This window comes from Calidris pugnax, unplaced genomic scaffold (genome assembly GCF_001431845.1).
Source record: "Calidris pugnax isolate Ruff unplaced genomic scaffold, ASM143184v1 scaffold225, whole genome shotgun sequence".
In the NCBI taxonomy this organism is placed as follows: domain Eukaryota; kingdom Metazoa; phylum Chordata; class Aves; order Charadriiformes; family Scolopacidae; genus Calidris; species Calidris pugnax.
Genome location: NW_015091072.1, coordinates 3737369 through 3754750, shown reverse-complemented (window position 1 = coordinate 3754750; position 17382 = coordinate 3737369). Strand labels below are relative to the sequence as shown.

The 17382-nt window shown below is 48.3% G+C and overlaps 1 protein-coding gene across 2 annotated transcripts in view; it reads left to right on the top strand.

The window, feature by feature from the left end:
• Positions 1 to 17382, top strand: part of VANGL1 (VANGL planar cell polarity protein 1) — a 38166-nt gene that overhangs the window by 8810 nt on the left and 11974 nt on the right. For both annotated transcript variants that reach the window (XM_014957255.1, XM_014957257.1), the window contains exon 4: positions 15799 to 15932. In XM_014957255.1, coding sequence (XP_014812741.1) covers positions 15799 to 15932 — 134 coding nt within the window. The remainder of the gene's footprint in view (positions 1 to 15798; positions 15933 to 17382) is intronic.

The window sequence follows — 17382 nt, the reverse complement described above, 5'->3', positions numbered from 1 at the left end:
TTGGAGTAGCTCTGGGTTTTCCACAGGAAAATTCTACCTTTTAAATTGAAGGTGGAAGCTTTCACATTCTGGGCCTTTTCTGATGAGGCAGAGGGAGCTGCTATGTAAGTATGAGGAAAATGGCCTTCCTGGGGGAGAATGGAAAAAAACAATAGCTCAGCCACCCTTCTGGAAAACCATGTTTTTGCCAGGCAGGGTAACAGACAGGATTTTCCACCCTCCTTGGCTCCATACACAGCAAAGAAGCTGAAAGTGCTGAGTTAGGTATTCCACTCCACCCCTAAGGGCCCTAGGTCCAGGAGGGTAAGCATATTTGGGAGTAGTTCCCCAAATTCATATTATAATCAGCCTATTAATAGGCTGGCTTGGTCCCACCCCCAGCACTTTGGCTGTAACTTTTCTTCTGGGAGACTTGGCTGCCAAAACTAGCGTTCCCTTTGGCATCGGTTCAGGAGCTTGGGGGGGCTGGGGGGGAGGAGGTAAAAAAAAAATTAAGTTGGAGTCCCAATGAATGTAGTGCCAAGTCTCAGCTCGCTGATTGCTCTGCTGCTCCTGGTGGGAAGGGTTGTCATGCAGGGGGAATGCTTTATGGTGGTACCTATGGGTAAAGAGCAGGGGATTGAGTAGATGCAAGAAAGGTCAAGCCTGGGAAAAATGCAAGAGAGAAGTTGGGTGGGGATGCTGGCGAGACTTTTGAAAGCAACAACAAAGGGAAACAAAGGTGAGGGAGAGGGACAGAGTAGATAACTTTTCCTGTTGAAAGGCTGATAGTTTTGTGAGCTGAGGCTTGGATTTGCAGCTTGAGGCTTTGGCCTGTCCTTACAGACAGGGACACTGCTGCCCCTGTAATCCACAGTTCAGTTCCTTCTGGATTTTCCAGAAACTATGTAGAAAGGATGTCACTGGAGAAAACCCTCCTTTTTTTGTAGTTTGGGTGTTAAACGTATTCCTTTCCTCTTCAACGAATACTCTTTCCCCACCCTGGAGCTTTGCTAGTCTAGACAGCTCAAGAAAATGAATGGCTTCAAACACGTGGTAATTACTGATCTTACACGTAAACTGAGTGTAGGGCTTTAGTATGGTCTTGGTTTTCTGAGGTTAGAAATGTTTGAGAATGGGTCTTTCTCCTCCCTTTTGTCTATCCCTGCAGTGGGGATATGAGGGGCAGGACTGTGATAGTTCATCATGTGTCAGGGTTTATGAAGTACCACCAGCTTAATTCTGCTTTTCTGTCCTTCCTGGCACGGGCTTGCCTTTATGAACCAGCTGGCCGGGAAGGTAGTGGGGAGGCCTCCTTTGGAATGAGGGTACAGCTTCTGCAGATGGCTGTGAGCTGGCTGATGTTCTCTGTCCACCTAATCAAGGTAAGCTTAGGACTCGGAAATATCAGCGCTGTGGTGGGAAAAGCCTGTTAAGAGCACTGCCTGTGTCTGTGTCCCCCCTGTGTCTGCATTTGGATGGATGTTTGCTGAACTGTGGTTTAAAAATCTTGGGAAGGGAGCAGCTGCTTCCTCAAAGCAGGTACCTGTCTCTGAAGAACCTGTGCTTTCCCTGCAGGAGCTATCAATAGCCCGTGGGGAATTCTCATGGCTTGTTACACACAAAACAAAGTAGATGCATATATGTTTATTGGAAGAGGAAAAGATCCAGCCTGTCTCCCAGCTGGACTGGAGGCAGCAGAGTAGCTGTTTCTTAGGCACTGTGTGAGCCCTTGCCTTTAATAGAAGCCAGAAACAGAATTGCCTGGTGGAAGCTGGTGCCCCTTTTGACCCAGCTGCTTTGGGTTGGCAGTCTCGTTATCCATTGGACCTGTTGCTTGTAAAACCAGTCTCTAGGCTGTTGGTATTTACTGACCTGATCTAATGAATGCTCTCTTATCTGTGTCCTTTGGTGCCACTGGGGCCATAGCCCTCTACATGCTCCCTCACGAGGGAATCAGGAGTAAGAATAAGTTCTTCCGTCCTCCAGCCTGCATTTGTAAGCCTCACACATCTGATCTTTTAACAACAGAGTGTTGCTCCCCTTGTCAAGGATGAAAACTTCCTAATGAAGAACACTGGTCAGCATTTGAAGTGCACAGAGCGCTCTTGCCTGGAGGTGTGTCAGCACTTCTGTCTAGGTTATGCTGTCCTAAAATCTCCCTACCACTCTCCCTCCCCTCCCTCAAGAAGGAAAGCTTCCATGCCATATAGATACCTTTGTTTCTATTCCTAGTGTGGTGAAATACATCAGTTTAACCATGGGTTTAGGAAGCTGGACCTCTTGCCTGAGGCAAGAGATGTTGAAATCTTGCTGTTTTCTGGTGAAGGAACTTCATAACGTGTGTCTGATTGCATTGGTGGTTCTTTGTGTCACCGATCCCATACACTGGGGGGCTATTTCTGTTTCCAGTCGGGTGTAGGACAAGGATTGGTGCACACTGGTGTAATGCTAAGCCCTGCTGGAGGCACTCTGGGCTTGTGCCTTGTACCTTGCACGGTTTACTTGGCCTGTGTTTCCCAGGGACTAGAGGAATTACACTGGCCCTCTTTTCTCCTCGGGGTTTCTTCAACCCTCACCATCTTCCATAGTGATAAAAACTGTGATGAAAGAGATTGAGCTGATGAGTTTTTGTCTTGGGCTGCAGAAAAACATCTTGTTAACCGTCCTGCTGCCTTGATTACAGGAGGTTCTTAGAACAGCATGTTCCATGGACCAGCGACTTTGCAGAGCAGCTTTGTCACCAGAGCCTGTGTAAAATTAGCCTCATTCCTGAATGTATTTTTTTTTCCTGTCCTAAAATCCGTACAAGGCACCCTGATGAGCATTTGTGTGACTGTCCCTCCCCCCCCCGCCCATCACCAAACCTGATGAGCGGCAGCATTAAATAGCCTCTCCTCCCAAGAAGTTCTGGGATAGCTGGCTGAATGGGTGCTAATTGCATCTGCAAGTGTGAAGCTCCTGAAGAAGCTGAGCTTGTCTGCTCCAGAGCAGCTTCTTTAGCACCAACTGAGAGGTGTCAGACTTGTGACCTCCAAGGCAATGTCCTTGCAGCAGCACCTTCAGGTAACGGGGTGTTTACAACCACCTTTTTGCAACTCATCATCTCCCCAGCTGGGCTGCTTCTCCCGTGCTCCCACTCCTGAGCTTGCAGAACCCTCCCCAGCGTTGTGGGGCAGGGGCAGTTGAGTGGCATTAACACCCTTCAAACAACCCCACGCCATGCAGTGGGGAAGAAAGCTCTGACTTAGGGCTGAACTGGTAATAACTTAATGGGAAAAGATTTCCAACCACATTCTTAGTCACTCTTAGTCACAGGCCGTGCCTTCCCCCCCTCCTGCCTGTCTCTGCTGCCTCACCTCCAGGAGGATGGTTCCTCAGAGAGGGGTTCACCTGATCACTCTTGCGGTGAGGGTACCCGTGGAACTGCAGAAAGGAATTTTTGCAGTAGCCTCTTAAAAAAAATAAAAAATGTGTGCTGTTGCCTGCCGAGCAGGGAGCAATCTCCTTTGATGCTCCAGATGAGTTACGGGAGTGGTGCCTTGTTCTGTTTTACGAGGGTCTGTCTGACGGTGCATGGGGTGTGTTGTCAGCAAAGACCAGATAGGACATCTTACTTGGGTCAGAGCAACACCTCATTAAGAGGATGTTTGTTTGTGACAGTAGTGAACAGCAGACTCCAGAAGTGCCAGGTGCTTCTCATTAGAGGGGAGGGGAAAAGTCTAGGATGGACTGTCAGTATCTGCCTGCGTGCACGACTCATCTGGGAGCTTCTGATGTGGTAAAGCCTGTCTCCAAAGCCTGGGACGGCTCTGCTTTTCTGAAAGGAGGGTGTTTTCCTAGCCTCTTGCCTTTCTGCATATGCTTTTCTTGATCTTTGGTCGCCCCTTGTGCACACACCGCCTCTCTTCTCCTTTTCAGCAGCAGGAGCTGAGTGGAGGGCACTAGACCGCAGCCCGGGTACCCGTCACACTGTGCTCCTGCAGATGCACCGAGCAGCACTGCCCAGTGGTGCGGGGTGATTGCTGTACCCTGGAGCGGTCTCACATTTTTGGAATACTTAATACTTTAAAAGTTTACAAGCCTACTTGTAAGTGAAGGGCCCGCTGTCAATTATTAATCCCCCCGGCTAGTGTGGTGTTACTCACTCCCTGACAGGAGCTGCCGGGCTCCGTCCTTCTGAAGGAGGTGGTGTGGAGGAAGTGCCATTGATTTCATCTGCAGGGATTTCCCTTCTTGTTGGTTTGTCTTTCAAAATCAACACTGCCCAGAAGTACAAAACCAGCATGCGCTCCAGCCTACCCTGTACTTAAAGGGTTTTGTCATGTAATTTCTTTTCCCTTGCTGTCGGTGCCCTCCAAAATCACCTGTGTCTACCACCCACGGAGACAGATGGTCTCTCTAAGCTGCTGAACAAATTTTGTGGCTGTGAAGATACTTTTATCTTCAAATGCTGCAAAAAAATTCCACCCCCCCTCAACCTTTGACACCCGTTTCTTGTGGTGAAGGATGAAGTACAAATATTCTGCAAAGGAGTGAGCTGTGTGCCCTTTGGGGGAAAGGAGGAGGCTCGCTTTTTTGTTAGAAGTGCAAGAACCTGTGAATTTCCAGTTCTCAAACAGCACGACCAAGTAATATGTCCAAGAAAACTGGAAGTTAATTCCTGACCCTACCCTGAAGGAATAAGGAGGAGTGACTAGAGAGCTGGGTAGTAGTAATTTTTTTTTTTTTTTTTTTTTTTTGCCACAAAGCCGAGGGCAATATTTTTTGCTTATCACTTGGTTCCCCCTCCAGCTCTCGATCCCCTTTAATGAACTTCTGTTCAGTTTAGGTGAAGTGGGGACCTCAGCGGATGGTTTGGGGAGAGCTGTTCCCCAGCTGGCAGCAAACCAGGCTCCCAGCATAGCAGTGTAGACCTTTGCTGTGGTGTGGAGGCTGCAGACTCTGGCTTTGCGCTCCCAAAGTCCTGCCAGAGGACCATCTGCATCCTTGTGGGGGGGCTGGATTTTTGGATGCCCAGCTCGGAACCACAGACCGTGCCCCTGCATCCCTAGCATTGTGTGTAGGGTCTGCTGGGTGCTGGCTTTAAAATGAGGTTCTCTTGCTTGTGCAAAGCACAAGCTGGGGTGGAGCTGCGTGAGGGATGCCCTGTGGTGGAGGGATGCTGTGCAGGGGGGGCATGCTGATATTCCTCTGTGTGCAAGGCTCTGCTAATGGGTAGCATCAACACTACCTCTTCAGGCCAGGCTGTGTAGGTTTGCAGGGAAATAACACTCTGAAGTGTTGCGAGAGAAATCCTAGAAGTTGAAGCAGTTGAAGCTGCTCTAGTGACGCTAATGGCAAACTTAATTCCAAGTCTGGCCAGGTTAATCCTGTCCCTTGCAGGACAGGGGGGTCAAGAGGTGGTCCGCTTTCCTGAGAGAGCACCCTACCAGGCTGCTGTTGGATCAAGAGCTGAATACTGAGGTATCGAGACAGTGGCATCTAAATAACATTTGAAAGAGGTTAAGCCTTCCTCATAAATAGGGAGGGGTACACCCCTCGATTCCATAAATGTCTGGTCGTAGTTTCACATCACTTCTTAAACTAATGCTGCTGCAAAAAAAATACTCTGTCAACTGTCTGATCCTTCCTCACCCCTCCCAAACAAATCGTGTCTGGTTGCACAAGGATCTGAATGGTGGAACTGGTAATTTGTGTCTCTATTATCCGTGTAGCTTTATAGTTTGTGTGTGTGTGTTTCTTCCTGGATTATTTAGCCCAGCTCAATTTTCTGCAGTCATTTTAACTAGCCTTCTGCTGCTTAAGGGTTATGAAGGCTCATGGTGACAGAAGAAGGGTGCGACAGGGAAGATGCAGGACAGCATCCTCTCATGGTGATGGTTTCATTGACAGGGGTCCTGCTGCTGCTGCCTGCATGAGGAGAGCATGTGTGTTGCTGCAGTCTGTCTGCACAGCAGGGGCAGCCCTTGGGGGTCTGGGGCCCTCTGCAAAGGCACGCTCTTCTGCTGAGCTTGGGCAAAGGAGAGCATCGAGCCCTTGCTTCTCTTCTCCTCCCCTTCCCAGCAGGCCTACAGGGAACTAGCAGTGGCCCTGAAGGACAGGTCTCATGGTCCAGGCCATGTCTCTTAAGGTGCAGAGCCAGACACAGTGTATCCTATGGCAGCTTATTGTTGTGGGCTGGGTGTAGGGTCAGATCACCAGCTGTGATGGGACTCTCTAAGTTGGTATCTTGAATTGTGCGGCTTTCCTTCCACAGGGCTCATTGCTCTCAGTAGTCTGCTCAGCTATGGAGATGTTAACCGTAAAGTCGACTTCATCAGCATCCCTGACTGTCTCACGCAGGTCCTGGGCCTGTGTCGAGTTGTGTGTGTTCAAGTGGAGCCTGCCTGGGCTGCTGGCAGCTGGATGCAACACCTGCAGGTGCCTGGAGAAGCCAACTTGCCCCTTCTCTGCCAGCACCTGGTGTGCCTCTATCTGCCACGCTGTGCAGGTTCACGGGGACACCCAGCAGCTTCCTCCCATCTTTTCACTTAAGTTGTCCTCTTCATGCTCTTCTCTCTCTGCCCTCATTCCCGATCTGCCAGTATGCTCAATAGATAAAGGAGACTTTTCACAGCTTTGGTTTTGCTTCAGTGTGTTCAACATATTCATCAGTGACCTGGACGGGGAGAAAGAGTGTATCCTCAGCAAGTTTGCTGATGATACCAAACTGGGAGGGCTGGCCTCAGAGAAGAACCTAATGAGGTTCAACAAGGGCAAATGTAGGGTCCTGCACCTGGGGAGGAAGAACCCCAGGCACCAGTATAGGTTAGGGGTGGATCTTCTGGGAAGTGCTACAGAGGAAAAGGATGTGGGGGTCCTGGTGGATAGCACACTTTCCGTGAGCCAGCAATGTGCCCTTGTTGCCAAGAGGGCCAATGGAATCCTGGGCTGCATAGGGAAGAGTGTGGCCAGTAGGTCAAGGGAGGTCATTCTCCCCCTCTACTCTGCACCGGTGAGGCCACAACTGGAGGGAGTCCAATGTAGGGCAACTAAGATGATTAAGGGATTGGAGCATCTCCCTTACGAGGAAGGGCTCAAAGGACTGGGGCTCTTTAGCCTGGAGAAGAGAAGGCTGAGGGGAGAGCCTATCTATGTTTACGAGTACCTAAAGGGTGGGAGACCTTATCTATGTTTACAGGTACCTAAAGGGTGGGTTGAAGGATGGTGGAGCCTGACTCTTTTCAGTGGTTTCCAGTGAGAGGACGAGGGGCAACGGGCACAAGCTGGAACATGGGAAGTTCCATTCAACGATGAGGAAAAGTTTCTTTCCGGTGAGGGTGATGGAGCCCTGGAACAGGCTGCCCAGGGAGGTTGTGGAGTCCCCTTCTCTGGAGATCTTCAAGACCTGCCTGGATGCAGTCCTGAGTGATGTGCTCTGGGCTATCCTGCTTTGGCAGGGGAGTTGGACTAGATGATCTTCAGAGGTCCCTTCTATCTCTGACAATTCCGGTGTGGTTCTGTGAAAAGCAGATGATAGTTGTTTGGGTGGTGGTTTGTTTTTTTTTTTTTTCTCCTAAATAAGCAAGTTAATATTCCCACTTACTCCCTCAAGGATACCCCACCACTTTGCAAAACTGCTTGGTGTGCTGGCAGTGCGCTTGGAAAACCGTTTCTGAGCTCTAGCATGTGGATCCCAGTAGCTGCTGCTCTCCAGACCTGATTCAACTGCTCCTGAGGGTGCTGGGTAGAGCTTGTGGTGGGGATGTCTGGCCAGGTGTTGATTTGGTTTGCTGTGGGTGTCTGGGACATGGTGGGTATGTAGCTGGGCAGGGGCAGCTCCTTTGCTCTCATCTTCTTTTCTTTCTCTGGGTTGGAGCAGACCCTGGGGCAATGAGGTGCTGGTAGCAAGGGTTTGCTCCCTGCCTGATGAGGAGGCAGCGCCTTTGCCTGTTTGAATGTGTGACGTGTGATCAAAGGGAAGTGTGTGTCTCTAGTTTGAGAGCTGTTGGGGCATCTGCCTGTGGTTATTGGTGTCTGAGGAACCGGTTGAAATCCAGCCCACGCTGTTAGTGCCTGAAAGCTGCTGTTGTCCGCTGGCTAATCTGTGAGCTATACCGTTTGGATTTAGTGGTTCTGCTAGGTATCTGTCTGGTGAGTAAGTACACACACACACACACTCACTCACTCTTGGGGAGGCAGTCCTGGCGTAGGAGGATGCAAGTGGTTTGCTTTGGAGGCTGCTCTCCTGGCAGCCGGCTCCCTCCAGCCTTCTGGGGGAGAGGTTTGTCCCGCCACGTGCTCCAGCTTTCACAAGCTGCTCTTTCAGACGAGCCTCTGAAGCCATCCCAATGGATGGGCCGAGGTAAGGGGTGAGACGTGCCTTTGCCACATGCTAACAAACCCCACCTTGGCTCTTCTGGGAGGGGGCTGGAAGGCAGCCTTTCTGGTTACCTCGGCTGACCCCTTGCAATAAGACATCCTAGAATAGTGTACAGTCCACCTGGGAAGAAGCTTAAGCTCAGCAAGGGCTTATGTCTTTCTTTTCTTGTGAAAAGAGCCTCCTGCCCTCCCATAGGACTCTCTTCTGATGCTCTGGGATCTCCGTTGTTTCTAAAACTCATGTTAGGCTTTTGCAGCTTGTTTCTTATTTCATTTTGTATTTGTTGAATATGATGTCGGGGGTAACAAGTCTCCCTGTGTTCTTTGCCCCCTTTGGCACTGTATACCATGAAATGAGACGTTCCCTGTGTTACTGAGGAAGGGAAATATGGTGCTGTCACAGTATCCAACCTCAACACAGTGACTGTCTTTTCCTAGGAAACCGTATGCCTTTTGGATCACTCTTCAAGGGAGAGGATTGTGCTTTCCTCCTCCTCCTCACTATGTATTACCACTAATGTCTTGGGTTTTTGTTCTAGCTAATTATACTACCTCCAGCTGTTGGAAGTGAGGGCAGCGGGGCTGTTGGGAAAGCATTCGTTGAAATTTGAAGTTCTACCAATAAAGGTGACTAGGGAAAAACATTCAGCCCACATGCTGGTACCCTGAAGACCAGTTAACTTCCTGAAGCATCAGGCTGGAAAGTTTCTCAGAAGAAGAATTGCAATGGGAGCATGCCTGTGGGTTTACTGGGGTTTTATAGCTGCTTGCTAAAACTTTGCACTCTGTACTTCTGTAGCAACGTCATCTTAGTACAGGCCTGGGAATACTTTTATAGGGTTCTTCAGGGAGGGTTAAATAAGTGGCTTGTTTCGGTTGTATGACATAAAGGAGTGGATTTTTTTTTCCCCAAAGTTTTGTTATACCCTCCTGCAAAAATCTTCTATTTTAAAAGCTGCTGTTTCTATACTCACAGCTTTTCTAAATAAAAAGATTAGAATGAAGCAGAGACGTTAGTAGATGACTCGCAGAGGTCCTTTCCTTTTTTGTCCATACTAGGGAACTTTGGCTAGGCTGTTATTGAGGAAAGCAAACAAATGAAAACTCCAATATGAAAATGAATCCTTCTTTCCCCTTCTCATTCAGAAAGTCTGTACATTGAAATCCCTTCTGCATCAGCAGCGAACTACTGTATTGCTCAGCTGGTACATTGATTCTGGTTTTTGTCTTATGAAACATGAAACTTGGCGTTGAGAGCATGTGTTGGAGAACACTGTGTCTTGGACCATGCAGGGCAGAAAAGGGGAGATCTTTGGCTAGAAACCAGGCTGGTGCTCTCCTTAAACTTACAATGTTCATGTGACAGTTGTTCAGATGTCCAGTATTGGGGGGCTTGGACACAGACTTAAGTTCCTGTTTTGGTTTATGTTTGGTTTTGTGTTTTTTGTTTTTAAAGCTGGGAGGTGGTAGAACAGATGGGGACAGGTTGCTGCAAAACTCTGGCATGAACCTTGTGTGTGTGTTTGGGTCCCATATAAATTGCATCATTAATGGATAGATGTGTGCATCCTTGGGGGCAGCATCCGTGCTGCCGTCATGGTTGCAACCCATTACTATGCTGAGGTTTCCTTCCCTTCCCCAGTAAAGGCTTGACCTTGCAAATTCTCTTCCCTGCCCGACCAAATGCCAGAAGTCAGGTATCTAAAACAAACTCGCTGCGTCTCGGGTCACCTGGTGCCGGTTCTGGGGAAGGCAAGGATTGTGTTTGCCTGCCTTAGCCAAGTGGAGGCCTCAGTTGTGGCTAGCTGACAAGAAAATGTGGTTTTCCTGTTCCTAGGGGCTGTGGTCTTGTTCTCTTGATTCTACCAGACTGAAACGCTTGTTGCAGTTATGACGATCAAAAGGCATTTTTCTGCTATGCTTGTTTGGCCACGGCTGCAGGAGGAGTTCCTTGTCTTGGTATCTTTTGCCGAGATCTGACTCCATCTCTGTTTACCAGAGAGGACAAGGCTGTAGCTGAGGCACTGATGCTACTGCCGGCGCTGCGAAGCGCTTCTGCACAACCTCATTCCTCCCAGCAGCCTTGCTTTGAGGTGCTGCTTGGGAAGGACAGCGAGTACCAAATCCCTCCTGCACTGCCAGCTCACAAGAGATGGTCCCTGGCACGGCCGTGCCACCCAGGGAGCATCTGCCTGGGCAGCCTGCATTGCCCTCAGCTCTCCCTACGGTGGGCAGAGCTGGGTAGCAAGTCTGTGTGGAGAGTGGTGGAAACACCTTCTGTAACCATTTTCAGCAGGATTGCTGGTGTGGGGAGCTTTCTAATTTCAGTTGTCTATTTCCAGTTTTATTCCCAAAGCTTGGGTCCTGGTTGGTGACTTTGCTTTGGAAGAGCAGTTCAGCGTGGTGAAGGTACAGGAACTCGAGCCTCAGCTCTGCGCCTCTCAAAAGAGTATGCGAAGGAAGGGGGCTTTCTGGGATGGAGATGTGATTGTAGGGTGCTTCTGGGAAAGCACAGAAGTTTTCCAAGTCTGTTGGGTGTGAGCTGACAGCACTGGTAAAGACTAAGAAGTGCTGTGGATGAGTGGCTCGGCGTTCCAGGAGACCTCAGCATCTCTTGCAGCAGATAAGCTTGATGCAGTTGTAGGCTGGAGACAACCAGTAAGGCAAAGCCGGCTCCGTGTGGAAGGTTGCTTTGTGCAATCCTTGCACAGCTTCTCTTTGAGGTGCCAGAGCTTCCCAGCTGGCTGTGGCATGTATTTTGTGTGCCCAGAGACCTTGGCTTGTTTTGATGGCGTGTCTGTTTTGGAGAACATTAAAATAAAAAAACAACATTGTTTGGAGGCGAGGAGTCTGTGTTGGGAACCATTTGATTAAATAACCCTAGGCTTCCTCAACCCTCAATTAGAACAGCCGTGATGAGGCCTCTCTGAGTATCCCTGTGGATTTTAGGTGTGTGGCTCACCATGAACTCTGATGCTACGGGGTTAGCATCCAGCAAGGTAAGGAAGCGGGTGCTCTGGTGGCGAGCAGCTCTTTCTGGATGTGTATTTATATCCATATCTGCTCCAAAAGTCTGAGGCACTCCTCCGCCTTCCATGATTAGCAGTGTCTAGCTGGTGGTTGGTACCACACCGTGGCAGGCTACATTTCTAGCTTAGCAGGAAAGCTCAGAACTGCTCGAACCACGTGAATGATGGCTGCTGCAGCCGGCTGGGTTTGACCCTAGTGTGTCCAATGGCAACTGTGAGCATAGGGGTGTAACTTTAATTCCTTTTTTTTTTTCTCCTTATTTTCTTTTTTTGCTAACCCTTTCCCCACTGTCTGAGCAAAGTCAAAACCATTTTTCTAGAAAACGGCAGGGCCCCAAAGCCAGTATTTCGATTATAGAAACAGTCTTCCTGCCTCGTGCTTTGATTCAGTGTAGCACTGGCTTGTTTTCCTGGAAATCCTCTAAAAAAGCCAAATTCAGGATGGGTGTAGCTACGTCACGGAAAGAAAATACAAAGCCAAAATGGCCTCTGAGGTACGGAGTATGGCAAGACCTCAAATACCAAAATCCCATGTTGCAGCAAGCATTCAGGCAAAACTGTTCCTGACTTACCTTCTGAGAGAAAGAAAAAAAAAAAAATTAAAAAAAAATTGGCAATACTTGCTGCCTTTGTGTCGCATAGACCCTCCCTCTGCTTGCTTGGGTGCCCTGTAAAAGTTAATTCATTACTGTTTGCAGAGGGCTGCCTTTCTCTGCTGCCAAATGCCGCTGAGGTGCCCTGTGCTCCTGTTGGATCCGCTTGTTTGCTTTCCTTGCTGGCAGCCTGCTGTGCCATGGCCTTCTTCGGGGTAGTAGTAATAATAATAATAATAATAATAATTTAACAAAACAGACCAAACAGACCAAACAAACCAACAACAACAACAAAAAAAAGAACCAAACAAATCAACCCTCCAGCCACACAAAATGCAAAGCAACAAAACGTTGAGCCTTACCGATATTACCTACAAGGAAAACTGGGTTTCTTGTAGGTCACTGGCCTGTGCAAGAGTTGTGGGTTGGTTTTTTTTGTCGAGTTGTAGGTTTTCTGAGTCTGAACTATTGCATGAAAATGCTTTTCTGTGTTCTGGCAGTTTGTTAGGATGCCTGACATATATTGGGCTGCCAGATCCACTTTGTAGGCCACGGGGAGGATCCTGGCTCTGACCCTCTCCGAACAGGCAATTAAGTGCCGAGACTTTCCGTTCGTTTTCTTCCTGCCCCTCCCCATTCTTTGAAAACCCATCAGTGTGAGGGAAGCCTGAGTTTGCTGGAGTGTGGGGTGAGTGGATGCAGTGACCGACATGGTGCTGAACTCCTCCCGAGACACTAGGCCAGGGGAGCCAAGCCGCCTCCCAACGCGGGCTCCGGGAAGGCCGCCAGCTTCCATCCCCATCGGAGCTTGTGGGTGGAGAAGAGGCTTGCTGCGGCCACTTCACCTTCCTCACAAGGCAGCAGAGGGTCTGCCCTGCGGCGGAAAGTCCCCAAAAAACTGCATTTTGGTCGGGAGGCATCAGGCTCCTCCTTAGCTTAGCGTTTTGCTTTGCTCCTGTTCGCTCCTCGGGGCTGCTCTGGGTGCTTATTTGCTTGAGGTTGCCTTCCTCCGTGCACGCTGCATTGCACAAGAGCCTTGGGTCCCTTTCTGCCGGGCTTGTGATGGCTTTGCTGGTTTTGGGGGCGTTCTTGTTGCTTTGCAGCTCCCGCATGGGGCAGGGCTGGCTGTCCTGCACTGCACAGGGTGAGGCTTCCCCTTGATGTGGGCAACGAGGTTGAGCAACACAGCCCAGAAGGCTCTGATTCAGCCTTCTCTTCACTCTTGCTAATTATTGTGACCCTTCTAATTTTCTTGGCCGCAGCATCTTCTCTTTATAATTTTTTTGGGTTTTTTTCCTCTTTAAAAGGGCATTTAAAGAGTTGCGGTCCAGCCGTCTTCCTAACCTGCCATGCTTAGGATGGACTGCATGGGACACAGAAATGGGATGGTAGAAATTTAGGAAACTGATGTTTAATTACAATTCTGTTCCCATAGAGCAGATCTTTGCTGTGACTGAGGTACCTCATGTGTGGGACTGAGCCTGTGCTGGATTTGCAGCAGCAAGAAATAGGTGGGCTTTAATTTTCAGGGCAGCAATGGTTGCTTATTGCAATGTAAAAGCTTTATTGTGTTTGGATTTTGGGTGCGTGTGCCAATGAATTGGTGGGGTAGGTTATCTAGTGAGGGGATGGAAGGAGTTAGTGGGTGGGGAAAGCAGGCATCCTGATGATAATGTTCTCTGTGAGGTCCAGGGAAAATGTGTATATATTAAAATAAATTATTCTGTCTAGTGATGCATTGTGCTTTGTCTGAATAGAGCTAGTTGGTCAATGGAGCACCTCCCAAACATCTCCCACTGCTGGGAGGGAAGTTCTAACATTGCCTGAAATGACTGCAGTGTATTAGCAGACCATAACTCTGTTCATTTTTATCTTCTTGTTTTCAGTTGATCCTGGTTTTCCAAATGTTGCGTTTTGAGATGAAACTGTATGGAGTTTTACCTTGCTAGGAAGCGGACATGGAAAAACTTGTTCATGTTTGAATATAGTCAGAAGGGAGAATATGTGCCACTGCCGCATGGCTTCGTTTATGAAATTTTGTTTTTTAAGCTGCAGCAAATTCACAGTAGAAATTGGAAGTTTGGCAGGGAGAAATAAACCAGCTTTCACTTTTTCTCTGTCATCATCTACATGTGTGTGGCAGTGGATCAATCTGTACTACATAATTAAAGGAAGATTATTTCCTTGATTAAATAGTGGCTTTAATTCCATATCAGTAGCTGAGTGCTTAAATGGAGTTGCTTTTAACAAACCCAGTATGAGGAAATATGAAGGACCAACACTTGAAAAGTAAAGCTTCTTTAAGATGCTCTAGCAGGATACAAAAGACCCCACTAAACAGTCCCAAAAGGTTGAATTTGCTTCAAAAGCTAAATTAATCATCTTAAAGGTACACAGCTAATGAAATGTATGGCGCTGTACCATAATACTGACTGACGAAGGTACACAGTGAACAAGTCTGGGTTTGTTCTTCTTTCTCAGAATCTAATGAATGGGCTGGCATCTACGCTTAATTCACTGATCAGTGGGAGGGGGGCAGCTGGAGAATGAGGATGGCAGAGGGTGTGTGTGTGTTTAAATTACTGGGGTGTGATGCAAAAGTTTAATATTAGCACAAGGCACAGGAACATTTAAATTGCTCCTCTGGGAGCGCAAGTTGAATCGGTGGTAGTGCTGAGAATTGAATTTAGGTCTTAATTTGTTCGTGTCTTATTTTCCCACGTTACCATCCTTGTAATGTTTTCTTCCTATGTTGTAACATGTGTGAGAATACTTGGTCACTTTCCTTGGGGAGAGGCTTTGTTTGCTAAGTGCGGACTTTACAATTAACTGGCAACAAATGTGTTGGCAGTTCCCTTTATGATTTTTGTGGGTTCGAAATGAAATTAAGTGTGGGTTCTTGGCAAACTCCAGCTGACTGGGTCAGTGCTGCCAGCCGGACACCACAGCAGGGCACGGGGCAAGAGCAACGTGGAGGGAGCCATGTCCTAGGTCCCGCATGTATATTGGCGTTTTTAAACGCTTTATTTTGTAATACTCTCCTATTTATTATTAGCGGGGGCCTACAGACATCTGTCTCGCTGTTGTCAAAATGATTGCAAAGGAAGATACCTCTGGGTTGAGCCTTTCCTGCTGCTGGTGTGTGTGATGTTTTGCTCTGGTGTGTTGTCATTTTATGTAGCGGTATCCCTTCAAAGGGAGGGAGAGAGGGAGGGAGTGTCGCTGCTCCTTCTTCTGTCTCTTGCCTGGGATGCCTGGGATTTAACAAGCAGCCCTACTCCTCAGGCAGTGATCTTATCTTGCTGTGAAAGCTGAAGAGATCGGGCTCCTGTGGGTGCTCCCGTGGAGGAGGTCTGAGGAGCTGCGAGGTGGGGCTGGAAATGACTCAAAGGGAAAAGCATCCATCCTGAGCTGGTCCCTCCATCCAGGAGGATGGGCTACAGCAAAACCAGCGTGGTGCTCTGATCCTTCAGCCTGGGCAAGGTCTCTGCTTCACAGCTCCAGGTGGGCTCAGCTCTTCTTCTGCAGTTTCCCATGCTGCAGGCAGCCTAGTGCTTCGGTTTTTTTGCTGCCCTTGTTTAGGGATTTCCTATCATCCTTGCACTGAGGTGAGGGCAGACACATTTATCTTGCATCTCAGATGAAATGTTAGGTCCCAGAGAGAGTAATTAATATTCTGTTTATTGCATAATGCCGTAGGCGTGACAACCCGTTCCAAATAATGTGACTATTCCTCCTTCTTTTATATTTTTTTATTTAAAGAAACAAAACAACTTGTTGCGTTCTGGGGGGTTTTGTCTTATGTTGGTTTTTTTTTTTCCTTTTCTCCCTAGCATCCAGCGAGCTGCACTGGTGGTTCTGGAAAATTACTACAGAGATTTCACAGTCTACAACCCAGCCTTGTTAACAGCCTCCAAATCCCGTGCAGCCAAGCACATGGCTGGACTGAAAGTCTACAATGTTGATGGTAGGTGAGGTGAAATGTAGGCTCTGAGACTGGGTGGGATGGGGAAGGGCTGGGTTGGCTTTATGCTTTGTTATGCACACATTCTCACCTTTTTGCTTTGCCAAATCCTTGTCTCTTGCTGGAAATCTTCCTAACAGTGCTGAGTTTGCCGGTTCCAGATGACTTTACAGATGTGTTTAGCCCACAATAAGGCTTTTGTCTCTGCCAGGTGAAACAGCCAAGTTTTTGGTCAGGCTTAATTATTACGTGGCTTGACAAGCACTTTTCGGCACCACTGCTTGTTTTAGGCAGCCTCTGCTGTTTTGTCACCCTTGGGGTCATCTCCTTGGTTGTGCTAGTACAATAAACACAACTTCTAACCTAAATGAGTTCCTCAGTCATTTGCTATGCCTCTTCCACAGGTAGCCTTCGGGAAAGTGAAGGAGGTTGATACCAATGTGGGAAGAAGCAGCAGCCTTAGCAGTAAATTAGCCGTGCCTGGCTTAGGACCAGCCGTGCTCCCAAGTCATCGTAACACTAAGCAGTTTGTGGAAGTTCAGAGACAGATAACTATCCCCCTCGAGCTTTGCCATTCTACAAACCTGTTCTAAATTTTGGGGTTCTATAGAGGCCTGTGGGAGGGTGGCTGGGTTGGATCCCTGTGGACACTCAAAGCGGTGAAAACTGGACTTAATCATTTGACACTCTTAAACCCTATCAGTGAAAGCTGGGAGTGATAAGCAGGGTGTGCCCAGCCATCACAGCCTTTATAGACAGTGCATTCCTTTGATGAAAGAACTGAAGTTGCTTAGGGAAGCTTCTTACAGTGAAGGACAGCTGAGGTCCTGTCACAATATGTGGCAAGGCATGTCCTGACAGTGAATAAGTTAGTATTGAAGAGCTTTGAGAGCTGGAAGGGAGAAGGGGCTGAAGGGACTTAGCTGGGCAAGAGGGTTCTGTGTGTAGGTTGTGGAGACTGAATCACAGAATTGTCAGAGTTGGAAGGGACCTCTAGAGATCATCTAGTCCAACTCCCCTGCCAAAGCAGCATTGCCCAGAGCACATCACTCAGGACTGCATCCAGGCGGGTCTTGAAAACCTCCAGAGAAGGGGACTCCACGACCTCCCTGGGCAGCCTGTTCCAGTGCTCTGAAATACGATTGTGTCACATAGGAAGATATGAGACATGATTGGTTTACTTTCAACAAAACTTCAGTGTTTTGTGGATTGGGATTTTTTTAGAAAAATTTTTTGCGTTTTTAGTGACTTCAGAAGTTTTAAAAACCTTATTCTAAATGTTTCCCCAAACCTGCTGTAGCACTTCTGAGCCCATAAAACTAGTTGGACTTTTAGATCCTTACAATGAAATGCCCCCATTCTGACAGGGGAAGGGTGAAGGGAAGCAGGGGGCAGGGAGAGGGACAGGCTTGCTCATCCTGTGTCCCCTGCTGCCTGGCATGAAGAAGCTGTC